This window comes from Eumetopias jubatus, unplaced genomic scaffold (genome assembly GCF_037043125.1).
Source record: "Eumetopias jubatus isolate StellerSeaLion01/CBP00866 unplaced genomic scaffold, mEumJub1_p1.0 scaffold_12, whole genome shotgun sequence".
In the NCBI taxonomy this organism is placed as follows: domain Eukaryota; kingdom Metazoa; phylum Chordata; class Mammalia; order Carnivora; family Otariidae; genus Eumetopias; species Eumetopias jubatus.
In genome coordinates, this window is record NW_028274818.1 from 88,293,798 (window position 1) to 88,309,863 (window position 16,066).

General features: G+C 43.2%; 1 protein-coding gene across 5 annotated transcripts in view; it reads left to right on the top strand.

The window, feature by feature from the left end:
* The first annotated feature begins 3,610 nt into the window (after nucleotides 1-3,610).
* Nucleotides 3,611-16,066, top strand: part of TNRC6A (trinucleotide repeat containing adaptor 6A) — a 102,677-nt gene continuing 90,221 nt past the window's right edge. For 2 of the 5 annotated variants that reach the window (XM_028090453.2, XM_028090454.2), the window contains exons 1-2: nucleotides 3,614-4,019; nucleotides 4,406-4,453. In XM_028090453.2, coding sequence (XP_027946254.2) covers nucleotides 4,015-4,019; nucleotides 4,406-4,453 — 53 coding nt within the window. In that variant the 5' untranslated portion in view covers nucleotides 3,614-4,014. Of the gene's footprint in view, nucleotides 4,020-4,405; nucleotides 4,454-16,066 lie in introns of those variants that run through there. The other 3 variants (XM_028090456.2, XM_028090455.2, XM_088029040.1) reach the window with 3 other exon arrangements.

Consider the following 16,066-nt stretch of genomic DNA (forward strand, 5'->3'; position numbering starts at 1 on the left):
TTTGAAAATCATCCGCATTTAAACAGTGTTTAGACACAAGAGAATGTATGAGAGGGCGCCTGGGTGGCTCAGTTGGTTAAGCGACTGCCTTCGGCTCAGGTCATGATCCTGGAGTCCTGGGATCGAGTCCCGCATCGGGCTCCCCGCTCGGCAGGGAGTCTGCTTCTCCCTCGGACCCTCTTCCCTCTCGTGCTCTCTATCTCTCATTCTCTCTCTCTCAAATAAATAAATAAAATCTTAAAAAAAAAAAAAAGAGAGAATGTATGAGATCACCCATCCCAAGGAGAAAGTGGAGAGAGAGGGTGAAAAGTCTGGAACAGAGCCTTGGGGGTCCCGACATTTATTTGGTATTAATCAGGAAATGTGGGCAAAGGATACGAAAAAAGAAGGAATGGATAGAGAGGTAAAAAGAAATTCGGGGAGAATGTGCTGCCAAGAGAGCCAAGAGACGAGACTCTCAAAAGAAGGTAGGAGTGGCTGGTTGTGGAAATACAGCTAAGAACTAAGACCAGGTGAGAAATATTGCCATTGAGTTTGACAGATTCAAGGTCATTTGTGACATTGATAAGAGCAACTTGGGGGGAGGAATAGCAATGTCAGGTGAAAATGGCTTGGGACAGGAGGTGAGCAACTGGAAGTAGCTGGTGTATAATACTTTTCCAAGAAGCTTTGCTGAGAAGGAGAGCAGGAAAACGGAGCTGTGGAGGAGTGAGGAGGCATCAACTGAGTTTGTTGTTGTTTTCATTTATTTATTTATTTTACTCTACCGTCTTTATTGTTTTAAAACAACTGTCTACATGAATTCCAGAATGGTCAGCAAATCCATTCAAAGAAATAACCCATTTCTCCATGTGAGGAGCAAGGAGCATTTTTAGAAAATCATTTGAACACGTATCTTTTTAAAAATAAAGTATAATGAACATACAGTGCTATATTAGTATCAGGCGTATAATATAATGATTCAACAATTCTGTACTTTACTCAGGGCTCATCATGATACGATACGTGTACTCTTTTTTTTTAAGACTTTATTCGTTTATTTGACAGAGAGAGACACAGCGAGAGAGGGAACACAAGCAGGGGGAGTGGGAGAGGGAGAAGCAGGCTTCCCGTGGAGCAGGGAGCCCGATGCGGGGCTCGATTCCAGGGCCCCGGGACCATGACCCGAGCCGAACAACTGAGCCACCCAGGCGCCCCATGATATGCATACTCTTAATCCCCTTCACCCATTTCACCCATCCCTTTACCCTGCTTTGTATGTTTTCTTTTTAAATTTTAATTTTCCAGTACAGTTAATATACAGTGTTATATTAGTTTCAGGTGTACAATGTAATGATTCAACAATTCTATACGTTATTCAGTGCTCATTGTGTTAAGTATTTTTTTTTAAAGTGGAAGTTACTAGCATATGTACGATAATGCGAAATATTCATAGAAAGAGAGACTACTTATTTAGTAATGAGAAATGATAATAAGAAGACAACATTCCTTAGAAGTTTACTGATAAGGAATCCCTGCTGGCCTTACAAGGTCATTCTTCTTTGATCTACCTCTATGCATAAGAGCTCATTAAAAAGTGATTAGCATGACTTCATAATGCAGCCCTGGAAGGGTCATGTCAAATCACTCTGGAAAGATCTTCAAGAAATGCTACTTTCTCAGCTTCCCTGGGGCTGGGAATTAGCTCTAGGGTTTCTCAATCTTAGGTGCTAATGGCATTTTGGTTCAGATACTCTTGTGTTGTGGGGCTGTCCTTTGCATTGTAGGATGTTTAGCAGAACCCCTGCCCTCTACCCAGTAGATACTAGTAGTTTCCAGTTGTGACAACCCAAAACCAGACATTGCTAAATGTCCCAATTGACAACCAATGGGTTATTCAAGCCTAAGGAAGTCTAATTAAAAAAAAAAAAAATCAGCTAATCTTAACAGCTCTGTAAATGTTGATAGTTTTCATTGTGTTACGCTGTCATGGAAAATTATTCATAAACCTGGTATGAAAGCATACTGTGCTATACATACATGTTCATATTTTTTAACTCCTAAAGAAGTGATGTAATATAATTTTTAACATTTTAAGTAGAAAGAACCATAAAAGAAAAATCAGGCGCCCCACCTGATTTTTTTTTTCTTTTTAAGATTTTATTTTTGGGGCGCCTGGGTGGTTCAGTGGGTTAAGCGTTGGATTCTAGATTTCCGCTCAGGTCATGATCTCAGGATCCTGAGATCAAGCCCTGCCTTGGGCTCAGTGCTGGGCTTGGACCCTGCCTAAGATTTTCTCTCTCCCTCTGTCCCTCCCTCCTCCCTCTGGCCCTCTCTCTTAAAAAAACAAATTTTATTTTTTAAGTAATCTTTACACCCAATGTGGGGTTCAAAGTTACAACCCCAAGATCAAGAGTCATATTCTCCACCACTGAACCAGCCAGGCGCCCCTATAAACTTGGTTTTCTTAATTGTGTGTGTGTTTTAACATGCTCATTGTATAAAAATGAAACAAAACAAAAAAGCCAGATACATTAAAAAAATTAAAATCCTCATAATACCATCCCTGAACATTTTGGTGCATATCCTTTAGGACTTTCTGTGCAATCATTCATTTATTCATTAACTCATTTATTACACATCTCCCTCAGAGAGGATAAAAACGGGGCAGTGAAAGGAGGTTTTGTTTTTTTAATGGGAGAAATTTGGGCATGTTTTAAAAAAGCCAGGGGAAAGAAAGACCTAGTTTAGAAAGAGGAAAATGGGATGATCCTTCGAGTGAGGTTTCCGAGAAGGAATGGATTTTAAGCACAGAAAGGAGGGATCATCTTTTGATTAGAAAAAAAAAAAAAGCGTTTTGAGAGGACGGAAAGAAGATCCACATAGACACAGGAACACATGTATCTTATTGTATCTACATGTAAGTACATTGCTGTATCTGCTTGTAGGTATGTATGAATCTCCCTGGACACTTAGGTAGATATTTTTACTTTACTACACATATATATCGTATTGTATCTACGTTTCCTACCGTGGGAGCGAGTTTGGAACCCGCTTTTTCACTTACTCTATTGTAACCACTTTCCCCCACGCCGTTACTCTTCCCATCATTTTTGCAGTACCGTAACGCACGCCAGTAGTTGTTTTTAAACCCACCTCAGTGTTGAACATTTTGGCCGTTTACAATTTTTCACCATCATCATTGCCGTGACTTAACATGTTGACGGTGAAATATTTGTAGATACCCAGGATTGTTTTCGGAACAGAAATTCGTGCCAGTGGAATTGCTGAGTCAAACAGTCTGCAAAATTCGGTGGATAAAAATCGCTTTTAAGCCTCATAGTCCGCCTCAGGTATGCATTCTTTACCTGAGGAGGAAGCAGAGGAGCAGAGAGGTTAAATAACTGGCCCAAGGTCAAAAATAATTACAAGTGGCGGATTTCAAAAGCCGCGCGAGCTCATCTTGCTGCGGCAGGGGTAGAATTTGCGGTTTAGCTTTTTTTTTTTTTTTTTTTTTGGTGTGTTTCGGTGGGGGAGGGGCCGGGCGGCAGGGAAGGAAACTTGTGTCGCAGCAAAGAAGGAGGAGGAGGAGGGGCGGGACTCCAGTCGGACCGCAGCCGGACGAGGCGACAGAGGCTGGGCCCGGGCTCGGCGGGCCCCCCAGCCGCTGTGCGGGGCGCCTCGGAGGCGGTGACCCACCCCGCTCAGGGAGGTCTGGCCGCTAGCCGCGAGCCGCAGCCGGGCGGTTGTCAAGGGCCTACCCCGGCTGCTGGGTTAGTTGCTACGGCCTCCATCTTGAGGCCGGTGGCCGCGGCGCCCCCGGAAGGGGTTGCCGAACAGGGCATTCACTTCCGGTCTGGGGCCTGCGGCGGCGGCGGTGGCGGCGGCGGCGGCGGCGGCGGCGGCGGCAGCAGCGGGTCGGTGTAGAAAATGGCGCTGGTGCAGCGGCTCGGGCCTCTCCCCGCGGCGCTGCGGAGGGTTTGAGGCTCGCGAGCCTCACTCGCCGCGCCCCACTTGCTCGTGCACTTTACACACATGAGGTGAGTGGGGCGGGGGCCTCCATCCGGGCGGGAGGAGCCTGGGGCGCTGCCGCAGGGCCCCGCGACCGCGGGCGGCGGCGGCAGCAGCGGCGGCAGCAGCGGCGGCGGGCGTCCCCGAGACCTCGGGCCCCAGCGGGGGGGGGGGTGCGGGGGCGCCGCTGCGGAGGCCGGGCGGGAGGCCCGGAGGGGCAGCGCTGCGCCGCTGGGGCCGGGCCGGGGGCTGCGGCTCGCCCGCGCCGCCTGCCCGCAGTCCGGGCTGCAGCCCCGCAGCTTTGTGAGCACCCCCGGGCTCCCCTCCCCCCCCCCATCCGCCTCGGCGCGAGCCTCTGCCGCAGCAGCTCCGTTTTCATGCGCATCTTTCCTTCTCTCTCTCTTTTCTCTTGCAGAGAATTGGAAGCTAAAGCTACCAAAGACGTAGAAAGGAATCTTAGCAGGTAAGATGGGCGAGCTTCCGTCTGTCGCCCCATTAATCGTGTATTTCCACTCTGGTTCGCCCTTTCTGGGTTTAGAAGTTCCCCCGTGTCATTTTCTTTTCGCTCGCAGGGAATAGACATTGGGGAGAAGAGGCCGGAGGGAATATTGGATGGAGGGATTGCGGGGAGATGCGTAATTACGCGTGTGTTCTTTTCTTTGGGGGAAGAAAAAAGAGCGAAAAGCAATTCTTGTAAACTTAGTTAAAGCATTCTCACCCTTTTAGAATTTAATTAGGGGACTTGTGCATTAATTACTATTGTAAATGGTTGCAGGCATTGTGTGACTCATGATTGAGGCGGCCCTTATGGCGGGCTGTCAAACTGTTTTGGCTTCCCCGTTATTACTTTGTAACTCAAATTGTTGCCTTTATAAGAAGATACTATGTTCGCATTTTCCCTCCCCAGCACATTGTAGTCAGGCAGATTCTGTTGCACTGGGAACGATTTTGCCCTTGAACTTTACTGAGCATAAACTGCGTTTTGTTTTCTTTTGAAACTACATTTGTGTCTATGTTCGGTGTGTGCTCTTTTTTATCAACTGGTAAAATAATTAAAAAATCTGTTCCCAATAAGTGGTTATCGTTTCTACTGGGCCTGAGTGTTTTTGCACTGGTAACTTAAATCATCACCACAAAGGGAGTTTTTTGGTTTTTAAACGTTGCCTTTATGGAAACGTTTAGCTTTAGTGAGCTGTAATTGCTTAGAGCATCAGAGTGTTGCACCGTATTTAACTCTTTTTCAAATTCATTTTCTTATGGTCTTTTCTTTATTGGCCGTTTTCTTTTGAATCGTATCGGGAGACTCAGAGAAACTTCTAGATGAACCTTATCAGTGAGCTGCTTTCTTTTTCACATGGACAGGATAAAATAAAATCTCTCCTATTTCAGGTCTTAATGTAGTTTGTCCTTGACGATTGTAAGTTTTAGGTTTATGGTGAGGTTAAATAACAGTTCAAATCATATGAATATTTTTCACCATATAAAATCATCCCAAATTGCTGGTCTTTGAGTTTTATAGATATTAATCTGTTAAGGTGATAGTTAAAAATCTTTTCAGTGGGTGAAGGATGGACATCATTGGCTTACCGAATAAGAGATTTTCTTATAATTATCATTTCTTATAATTTTAGGGACTGGTTCAAGGAAATTAAGCCTGACATCACTGATTAAACAACTGTTCTTTGGACATTTAATAAGTTTTGTTGTCAAAAGTTTAAAAAAAATTGTTAAGATATGAGACCATTAAAGAAAACAGGTTGAATTTTCAGTAGCAGAAAGGAGCTTGGAGTCTGTTTCTCCTCCCATTTTTGTTTTGTCAGGTAACTATATCAGTATAATTTCTATGGAGGTTTTCTGGGGCTTAATTAAAAATTGCCTCTACCGCAGGTATAATTTTCATTATCTATTATAGTTGTAGAGAACTTAAGAGTCTCTATATGGGTTATGTATCAGAGTTTGAATCCCAGCCCTGCCACTTACAATATGACCTTGACTTTTGGCAAATCACTTAGCTGCTTTGTGTGTAATCTATAAAACGAGAGGTTTGGGCCAGTCAGTTCCTAAGGTGTGTGAGCCCCCTTGGGTTGTATAAAAAGGAGTTAAATGTCATCTCTGGCCACAGAGAGCATGTACAATCTGGTAGGAAGACTGTCATATGTCCATAAATAACTAATACAAGGTAGACGGTGTAGAGGTTAAGTTACCATGTCATTCCATATTTGAGGATGACTCTACAGTAGGTCATCAGGCATGAAAAGGAAGAATAATTACTAGGAGGTTACAAGGCAGCACATCAAGACTGTGAGAGGGTATTGTTGCCTAAAGGTTAAAAGGTTCCAAAAAGGGAGAGGTGTGATTAGGTGGGCAAATGCTTTCCTTCTACTCCGTCTCTAGCTCTCTGCTTCCTTTTTTCCAAATAAGGAGAGTGTGTATGTCTTGAAGCATTTATGCTTTCCCCGGGAAATCAAGGCATTATTCTGTATTCCTTTAGCAAATATTTCTTGAGCATCTTCTGTGTTCCAAATGCAAGGCTAGGCACTTGGGAGGGGAAGAGCAGAAGTAGCTAAATGTACTGAATGCTTACTGTCTGCCTGGCGCATTCTTCTGAAGACTTGCATGGACTCATCCGATCCCTGGATCACTGTGTGAGGTAGGTACTATTATTCCTGTTTTACACATGATGACTTTGAGGCACAAAGAGGTTAAGTAACTTTCAGGAAGCCACATCACTGGTATGGGAGGAGCTGTCAGGCTTCGGATCATAGTGTATCGTCTCTTACTAGAGCCATGGTTCTTCATCTTGAAAAATTTGAAAATATCTTTGAGGAGGCAGAACCCACAGGTACATTCAGTACTGCTAGATCAGAGTTTCTTAACCTGGGCTCTGTTGACGTTTTGGACCAGAGAGTTTATTATTGTGAGGTCTGCCCTGTGCCTTGTGGGATGGTCAGCAGCATCTGCTTGTAGCACTCCCCGCCCAGTCGTGACATTCAGAAATGTCTTTAGATATTGCTAAATGTTTTCTGGGGGGCAAAATCACCCCGGGTTGAGAACTGTCATTCTAGATCTTCATATTCCCTGAAGATAACCAAACGTATGAACTTTTAATGTTAAATATTTAAATGTTAAATTAATTTTTACATCTTTAATACCATGGAAGTCCAAATCCTATTGTGTGGGCCCCTAGTTTGAACCCTCTAGCTTCTGAATGTCAGTGTTGTGTTGCCATTCTCCTTTCTCTCTGCTAAGTGGCAAATTTTTTTTTTTTTTAAGATTTTATTTATTTGAGAGAGAGAAAGTAAGTGAGAGAGAGCACGAGTGGGCATGAAGCAGAGGGAGGAGAAGAGGGAGAAGCAGATTCCCCGCTGAGCAGGGAGCCTGATGCGGGACTCGATCCCAGGATTCTGAGATCATGACCTGAGCCGAAGGCAGACGCTTGACCAACTCAGCCACCCAGGTGCCCCAGTGGCAAATCTTCAAGACAGTGTGCCAGGTAGCCGGTGCCAGTTAAACAAAATCGGCACAAGAGAAATTTAGTTTACTACCTGGGGTAAACTATATTTCTTAATTCACTGTTGGCCATTAAAATTGTCACTTTATGTCAGTATCATGGGCATTCAAATGAGGGAACTGTAATGTCTAGATGGGGGTGGTCACCATTGGAACTGAACTTTATTATTATTTTTTAAAATATTTATTTATTTGAGACAGCGCACAAGCATTAGGGGGCGCAGAGGGAGAGGGAGAAGCAGGTTCCCCACTGAGCAGGGAGCCTGATGCGGGGCTCGATCCCAGGACCTGGGATCATGACCTGAGCCGAAGGCAGACGCTTAACCGACTGAGCCACCCAGCCGCCTCTAGAACTGAACTTTTAAAGTATGAAGTCAATTTTGAAAGGCAGAGAAAAGGGCAGTGTAAAAACAACAGAACTAATGGCACAAAATCCAGGAAGTACGGGGAGTTTTGAAATAGCAGTGGGTGGTTTGGTTGGATTGGCGCCGAAGAGCAGGGGCAGACGCAGAGGTTCTTGACTATTAAGTTGGGGACTTCTGGCATAGATCTTTTCGGTAGTATGGAGCTATTTATTACATGCTGTTGGGTAGGGTAGTGTGATATGATAGAATAAGGCAGGTGTTGTTGAAGACCTGAATTACAGTGGTGGGACAAAAGAGCTGAGAGTGGGAGATACTGAGGAAGTGGAATCTGGGATTTGGCAGCTAACTAAGCTGGGATTAGTTGTGAGAAGGGGCTAAACACCATCTTGGGTGAATGGGAGATTGACCCAGCCTCTGAACAGAAGAGAGGTCAGAACAGAAATAGGAGTTTGGTGAGAGAAGATGGTAAGTTACATTTTCTAGTTGTAAGAAAAATCTAAGGCAACTGATATAATTTTAAAAAATTATTTTGGGGGCCAGAGCCATAGAATCATTCAGTGTTTAGAGAGAGACTGACCAGTATTCTGATCTCTTCCATTTTACAAATGAGAAAGCTATGGTTAAGACAGATCCAGTAACTTAGTCAATGTTCTCTCAAGTGACAGAGTTGGGATTCCAGTGGGCCTTTTGACTCTAACTACTGAGGTCTTAAAAATGTGCAATATTTTATACGCACAATAGAAAAACAACTTTGGTTTCTCCTTTCTTTCTGAAAATGTAAGAACATTTATCTCAATGTATTTTGTTCCATTTTAGTAATTAATTTATTACTATAACGTAGGGTAAATTGTCTAACAAAAATGTTACGCACTTCATGTTAGCTGATTTTCCCCCCAGACCAACTCTTAGAACACCATCATTTAAGAAAAATTGTTAAAGATGCTGTAATGCCACATAATGCAGCATCTAAACTGGGACATTGTTGTCTGAGGCACTTTTGCCTGGGACAGGTGCTAAATAAGAAAAGACCAGGGACAACAGGAATAAACCAGAGCATTAGGTCTCTCTACTTAAGGTGGACCCTACTCTTGGGATTCATCAACCTTTATTTGAAAAAAGAAATATATATATATATCTTCCAATTTTGTTAAGCTTTTCTGTTGCCTTCCTGTGATAACGGCTTGTAGGCCCACAAATTCATATCGGTAGGTTTCTTTCTAGCTTAATTTGGCAGCTATGTGGTAAGTCAATTGATAGAATAAATGAATCACAAACTGTAAGCTTAATTTAAAAATGCATAACAACCCTCTGGAAAATTTAAATATGAACATCATTAAAAAGTCTGAGTACCACTCTGTAACCTCTTGTGTTTTTGGCATCTGAAGTAAGTCTGCAAGTATAAATTAAAGTCCCTTACAGTTCTGTTTTCTGTCAACCTCAGAAGCATTTCCCATGATTGAAGAGACTAAAATAGAATGTGCTGTATGTTTTCTGCTCAGACTTATGACAGTCTCTCACTCAAAGTCAAGAAAATGTCCTCCCATTTAAAATTTTTAAAAAATCATTCTGACCTTCAGCAAAATAGCAAGAATAAGGTGGTGAACACCTGTATCTCTCCCTAGGTTTACCAATTATAATATTTTGCCATATCGTTTTATCATGCCAATTCATCCCTAAGTAAGACAACACCCGTCTCCTGAGAACAAGGGCATTCTATATAACAATCACATTATCACGCACGGGTAAGTTTAACTTTGTCACAATGCCTTTCTGTCCATATTCAGATTTTCCCAACCATCCCAGTAATATCTTTTTAAACATGTTGGGTTTTTTCCCCCTTCATTCCCTCACCCAGGATTGCTTTTAGTTGTCTGTATTTCCCTACCTCAGGAGCAGCTCCTTACCCTTTTCTTCCCCTTTCATGACGTTACATCTTGGAATGGTCCCGACTAGTTTTTGCGGGCCTCAGTTTGGATTTTTCTGATGGTTTCTGTAGGTTTAGATTCAGTGAAACCTTTTTGGCAGGAATAGTGCATAGGTGATGTGCTCTCAGGACATCACATCAGGCTCCTTCCCCCACTATTTTTAAGCAAATTAGCTGAAAGTGGACCCAGTACTTTACTTTTACCTTCATGCTCACTCTGTTTCTTTCATTTTCAGACATGCCAACAATTAGGTCAAACAGATATAATTTTAAATAGTTGAGGTAACAGTAATTACAGGTCTTCGTGTTTAAACTGATCGCTTGTAACGATTGCACTTTTTTGAAGGGTCATTCTGAAGGTAGCTCCCTAATTGTTAGACATAAAAATTGCTTGTTTTCAGTTTTCACCACTGATAAACTGACAACCTGGGTAAGAAAATGAAACATAGGGCTTGGGCTTCTGATCTGCATCCTGAAAGGATGCCCCACTGAACAGAGATTTTCATCCTGGATTCCACACAGGGATACAGATGGTATGAAGCAGTTTGAAAAATTGAATGTGTGCTTTAAAAAAAAAAGATGGTCCTTAGCATTTATCTGGTTTCAAAGGGTCATGGCTCCCCAACGAGTAAGAAACAACTTGTTACAGGGAGGATATCAGAGGAGCTGAATAGTAGCAACAAAAAGGGAGATTTTAAGATTGAAAGAGAGAAAGTAATGTTCGACAAAGGCGTAGTTTCTTTCTTAAAGAAAAAAAAAAGACCCATGGAAATAAATATAGTTTAAATTTCCTATGAAGGTGGTCTTATTTTAAAAATGATTTGCATACTCTGGGCGTGTGAGTTGGCTATGAAGCAGAAATCCTAGCCTTTCTACTCTTGTAACTAGGGAAGAGCATTTTGAATCTGCAGCAGTATGTTGTATGCTGATGACTCAGCCGACTTCCCACTTCAGATGGAATGTGCACGACAGATTGAAACCCGGTTAAGGAATTTTATACTTTGAACCTTACAAGATATTTTCTGCAAACAGCGATTGATTGGATTTGGTATAATAACCAACAAGATTAAACCGAGTCACTTGTTTGCTGTTCTTACTAGGGGTTTTGAGTCAGCTAGCATTTACTGAGCAGCTTGCTGAAGTGATAATTGAATATTTTTATAATTTTGACATCTGTGTTTTGTTGACTTTGGTCTTTTCTTATTCTTTTGAAGTATCCCTCTAAAACACAAGGAAATAGTACTGTGTGGTGCTCACATATGCACTGCTTTTAAATGTGTTTTTAGGCATTACTTCACTGTTTGATAATTGACCATACAGAGGATGTCAGAGAGAGAGGTTTTGCTTAGTATTCTTGTGAAGCTCTAGGTGATGTGAGGCACATGTGTATGTGAGACTCTTTCATGTGAAGATAGGAAAGGGCATCATGTGCATCCTCTACACTGCTGCAACTTTTTTTTTTTTTTAAGATTTTATTAGAGAGAGAGAGAGAGAGAGAGAGCATGAGCAGGGGGGAGGGGCAGAGGGAGAGAGAAGCAGACTCCCCGCTGAGCAGGGAGCCCGATGCGGGGCTCAGTCCCAGGACGCTGGGATCATGACCTGAGCTGAAGGCAGACGCTTAACTGGCTGAGCCACCCAGACATCCCTACACTGCTGCAACTTAATCAACCTCAAGCCACAGTTCTGAGCTTGTCCCTTGATATTTCTTCGAAACCTTGGCTAGCTCCCCAGTGACTAACTGGAAGTTAAGCCCAAACTCTTGCTGTGCTCAGCTTATCTATCTCTTTAGTTTTGTCCCTTCTACACTTGCCCTATCCTCAACTCTTCCTCTGAATGTCTTAGTTTCTCCCTCTTTTTTTTTTTTTTTAAGTAGATTCCACACCCAGCATGGACCCCAACACAGGGCTTGACCTCACGACCCTGAGATCAAGAGTCTTATGCTCAACTGACTGAGCCACCTGGGCACCCCCATCTCCCTCAAAATTTTTTTTTCTAAAGATTTTATTTATTTATTTGACAGAGAGAGCCAGAGAGCACAAGCAGAGGGAATGGCAGAGGCAGAGGGAGAAGCAGGCTCCCAGCTGAGCAGGGAGCCCGACGCGGGGCTCGATCCCAGGACCCTGGGATCATGACCTGAGCCGAAGGCAGACTCTTAACCATCTGAGCCACCCAGGCACCCCTATACCACATTTAAAAAAAATATTTTATTTATTTGAGAAAGCAAGAGAGCACAAGCAGGGGGGAGTGGCAAAGCAGGAGAGTATAAGCAGGGGGAGTGGTGAGAGCGAGAGGGAGAAGTAGGCTTCCTGCTGAGCAGGGAGCCTGATAAGGGACTTGATCTCAGGACCCTGGGATCACGACCTGAGCTGAAGGTAGATGCTTAACCAACTGAGCCACCCAGGCACCCCACACCAGGTTTTTTTTTAAAGCTTTTCCTTGTTTATTTATACACTCAGTGTGGGGCTTGAACTCACAACCCCGAGATCAAGAGTCCCATGCTTCTCTGATGGAGCCAGCCAGGCGCCCCAATATACCACATTTTCTTTATCCATTCATCAGTTGATGGGCATTATTAGGGTTTTTACTTTAGGGCTATTATGAAAAACGGTGCTGTGAACATATGCTTTCAATTCTCTTGGCCACATACCTAGAAGTGGAATTGCTGGGGCATATGGTAATTGTGTTTAACTTTGTGAGGAACTGCCAGACTGTTTTCAAAGTATCTGAGCCATTTTACTCTCCCACCAGTGATGTATGAGGGCTCTGGTTTCTCCTCACCAACACTTGTTACTGTTTGTTTTTATTGTCATCATCTTGGTGTGAAGTGGTATCTCATTGTGGTTTTGATTTGCATTTCCCTAATAACTGATAATGTGAGCATCTTTTTGCATGTTTATTGGCCACTTGTGTGTCTGATTTGGGGAAATGTCTATTCAGATCCTGTGTCCATTGTAAAATTTGGTCAATTTTCTGTTGTTGAGTTACAAGGATTCTTTTTTTTTTTTAAGATTTTATTTGAAGAAATCTCAAGGGACGCCTGAGTGGCTCAGTCAGTTAAATGTCTGTGTTCAGCTCAGGTCATGATCTCAGGGTCCTGGGATTGAGCCCCATGTTGGGCTCCCTGCTCAGCGAGGAGCCTGCTTTGCCCTCTCCCAATGACCCTCCCTCCCTGCGCTCTTGCTCTCTCTTTCTCTCTCAAACGAATTAAAAAAAAAAAATCTTTAATCTCTACACCCAACATGGGACTTGAATTTACAACCCTGAGATCAAGCGAGATCAAGAGTCTCATGCCTGGGTGCCTGGGTGGCTCAGTTGGTTAAGCGTCTGCCTTCGGCTCAGGTCATGATCCCGGGATCCTGGGATCGAGTCCCGCATCGGGCTCCCTGCTCCTTGGGAGCCTGCTTCTCTCTCTCCCTCCCTCCCTCCCTCTCCCTCTCCCTCTCCCTCTCCCTCTCCCTCTCCCTCTCCCTCTCTCTCTCTCTCTCTCTCTCCCTCTCCCTCTCTCTCTCCCTCTGTCTCTCATGAATAAATAAATAAAATCTTAAAAAAAAAAAAAAGTCTCATGCCCTACAAACTAGCCAGCCAGTGCCCTACTATAAGGGTTCTTTATATGTTCTAGATACAAGTCCTTTTTTTTTTTTTTAAAGATTTTATTTATTTATTTGAGAGGGAGAGAATGAGAGAGAGCACATGAGAGGAGGGAGGGTCAGAGGGAGAAGCAGACTCCCCGCTGAGCAGGGAGCCTGATGCGGGACTCGATCCCGGGACTCCATCCCGGGACTCCATCCCGGGACTCCAGGATCATGACCTGAGCCAAAGGCAGTCGCTTAACCAACTGAGCCACCCAGGCGCCCTAGATACAAGTCCTTTATTGGATACACGATTTACAAATATTTTCTCCCATTCTATGGGTTGCCTTTTTTCTTGATGTTGTGCCTTGAAGCACAAAAGTTTAAAATTTTGGTATATCCAGTTTACCATCTTAACCAATTTTGATTGTGCATTGCAGTGACTTTAACTACATTTTCACAGTGTTGTGCAGCTGTCACCGCCATCCGTCTCCACAACTCTTTTCATCTTGCAAAATTGAAACTCTGCACCATTTAAACAGTAACTCCCCATTCTTCGGTCCCCTCAGCTCCTGGCAAGCACAATACTGTCTCTGTGAATTTGACGGTTCTAGGTGCCTCATGTGAGTGGAATCATGTGATATTTGTCCTTTTGTGACTAGCTTATTTCCCTTAGCATAATGTCCTCCGGGTTCATCCATGTTGTAGTACATCAGACAGTTTTTTTTTTTTTTAAAGATTTTATTTATTTGAGAGAGAGAATGAGATAGCATGAGAGGGAAGAGGGTCAGAGGGAGAAGCAGACTCCCTGCTGAGCAGGGAGCCCGATGCGGGACTCAATCCCGGGACTCCAGGATCATGACCTGAGGCGAAGGCAGTCGCTTAACCAACTGAGCCACCCAGGCGCCCAGTTTTTTTTTTTTTTTTTTTTTTAAGAGAGAGTGTGTGTGCACTCACACACGCCAAGCAGCGGAGGTGGGGAGGATGGCAGAGGGAGAGAGAATCCTAAGCAGACTCCACAGCCAGCATGGAGCCTGGTGCTTGGCTTGATCTCACGACCCTGAGATCATGACCTGGACTGAAATCGAGAGTTGGATGCTTAACTGACTGAGCCACCCAGGTGCCCCAATCAATTGATTATTGTATGTTGATCTGTATCCTGCAGCTGTGCTAAACTTAATATTTCTAGTAGTCAGTGTGTGTGTGTGTGTGTGTGTGTGTGTATTCTTTAGGACTCTCTCTCTACAACATCAGTGAACAGAGATGGTTTTATAACTTCCTTTCTGATCTCCGTGCCTTTTGTGTATTTTTCTTACCCGGTTTTTTGAATGGAACCTACAGTATATGTGTATTTTTCTTGCCCAGTGTTTCTGAATGGAACCTACAGTACAGTGTTGACTAGAAATGGCAAGAGCAGACATTCTTGTCTCAATTCTCATCTTGGAGGAAAAGCATTCAGTTTTAACCATTATGTGTGTTGTGAGCTGTGGGCTTTTTGTTGATGGTCTTTATCAGGCTAAGGAAGTTTCCTTCTATTTCTATTTTGAGTGTTTTTATCTTGTCATGAAAGGGTGGATTTTGGGGCACCTGGGTGGCTCAGTCATTAAGCGTCTGCCTTGGGCATAGGTCATGATCCTGGGATCGAGCCCTGCATCGGGCTCCCTGCTCAGCAGGGAGTCTGCTTCTCCCGCTCCCTCTGCTGCTCCTCCTGCTTGTGCTGTCTCTGTGTCAAATAAATAAATAAATAAATCTTTTTTTTTAAAGGTGGATTTTATCAAATGCTTTTTCTGTATCTAGTGAGATCATCCTGTAGTTTCTGTCCTTTGTTCTGTTAATATGTTGTATTACATTGATTTTCATATGCCAAACCAACCTTGAATTCCAGGGGTAAATCTCACTTGAGCATGGTGCTTAGTCCTTTTTGTATGTTGCTGGTTCAGTTTCTTAGTCTTCTGTTGAAGATTTTTGTGTCTGTATTCATAAGGGTTACTGGTGTTGGAGTTTTGATATCTTTGTCTTCTTTTGGTACCTGGTACTTGGTCTGGTTTGGAATCTGGGGTCTTGAATTGTTCTGGCATCTACCTCATTCTTCGTTGTGCTTTAATACTTGTTTTTATGTATTGAGTTCTGTTTTCATTTTTGCTTTTTAATTTTTTCTGGCTTTATAAGGATATGATTGATGACTCATTCCCCCCCCCCCCCAGTGGTTAGTGCATTGCCCTTGTGTGCTGTTTTTGTTTTTGTTTTTTTAAGATACTGGACTCTAACTGTGTAAGTTGAAGGTGTAGAGTGTGCTGATACGATACGTTTATGTATTGTGGTATGATTACCACCATAGTGTTAGCTAACACGTCTGTCATGTCATGTAATTAGCATTCCTTTTTGGCGAGAACATTTGAAAGCTAGTCTTTGAGCAACTTGAAGTATATAATATAGTATTGTTGGCTATAATCACTATTCTGTTCATTAGATTTGTAGAACTTATTCCTCTTCTAGTTGCAAGTTTGTATACTTTGCCATCTCCCCAATTCCCCCATTCTCTAGCCCCTGGTAACCACTGTACTGCTTTATTTCTGCAAGTTCAACTTTTTTTAGATTCCATGTATAAGTGATATACAGTATTTGTCTTTCTCTGACTTATTTCACTTAGCAAAGTGCCCTAAAGGCCCATCCAGGTTATCGCAAATGGTAGAATTTCCTTCTTTCTT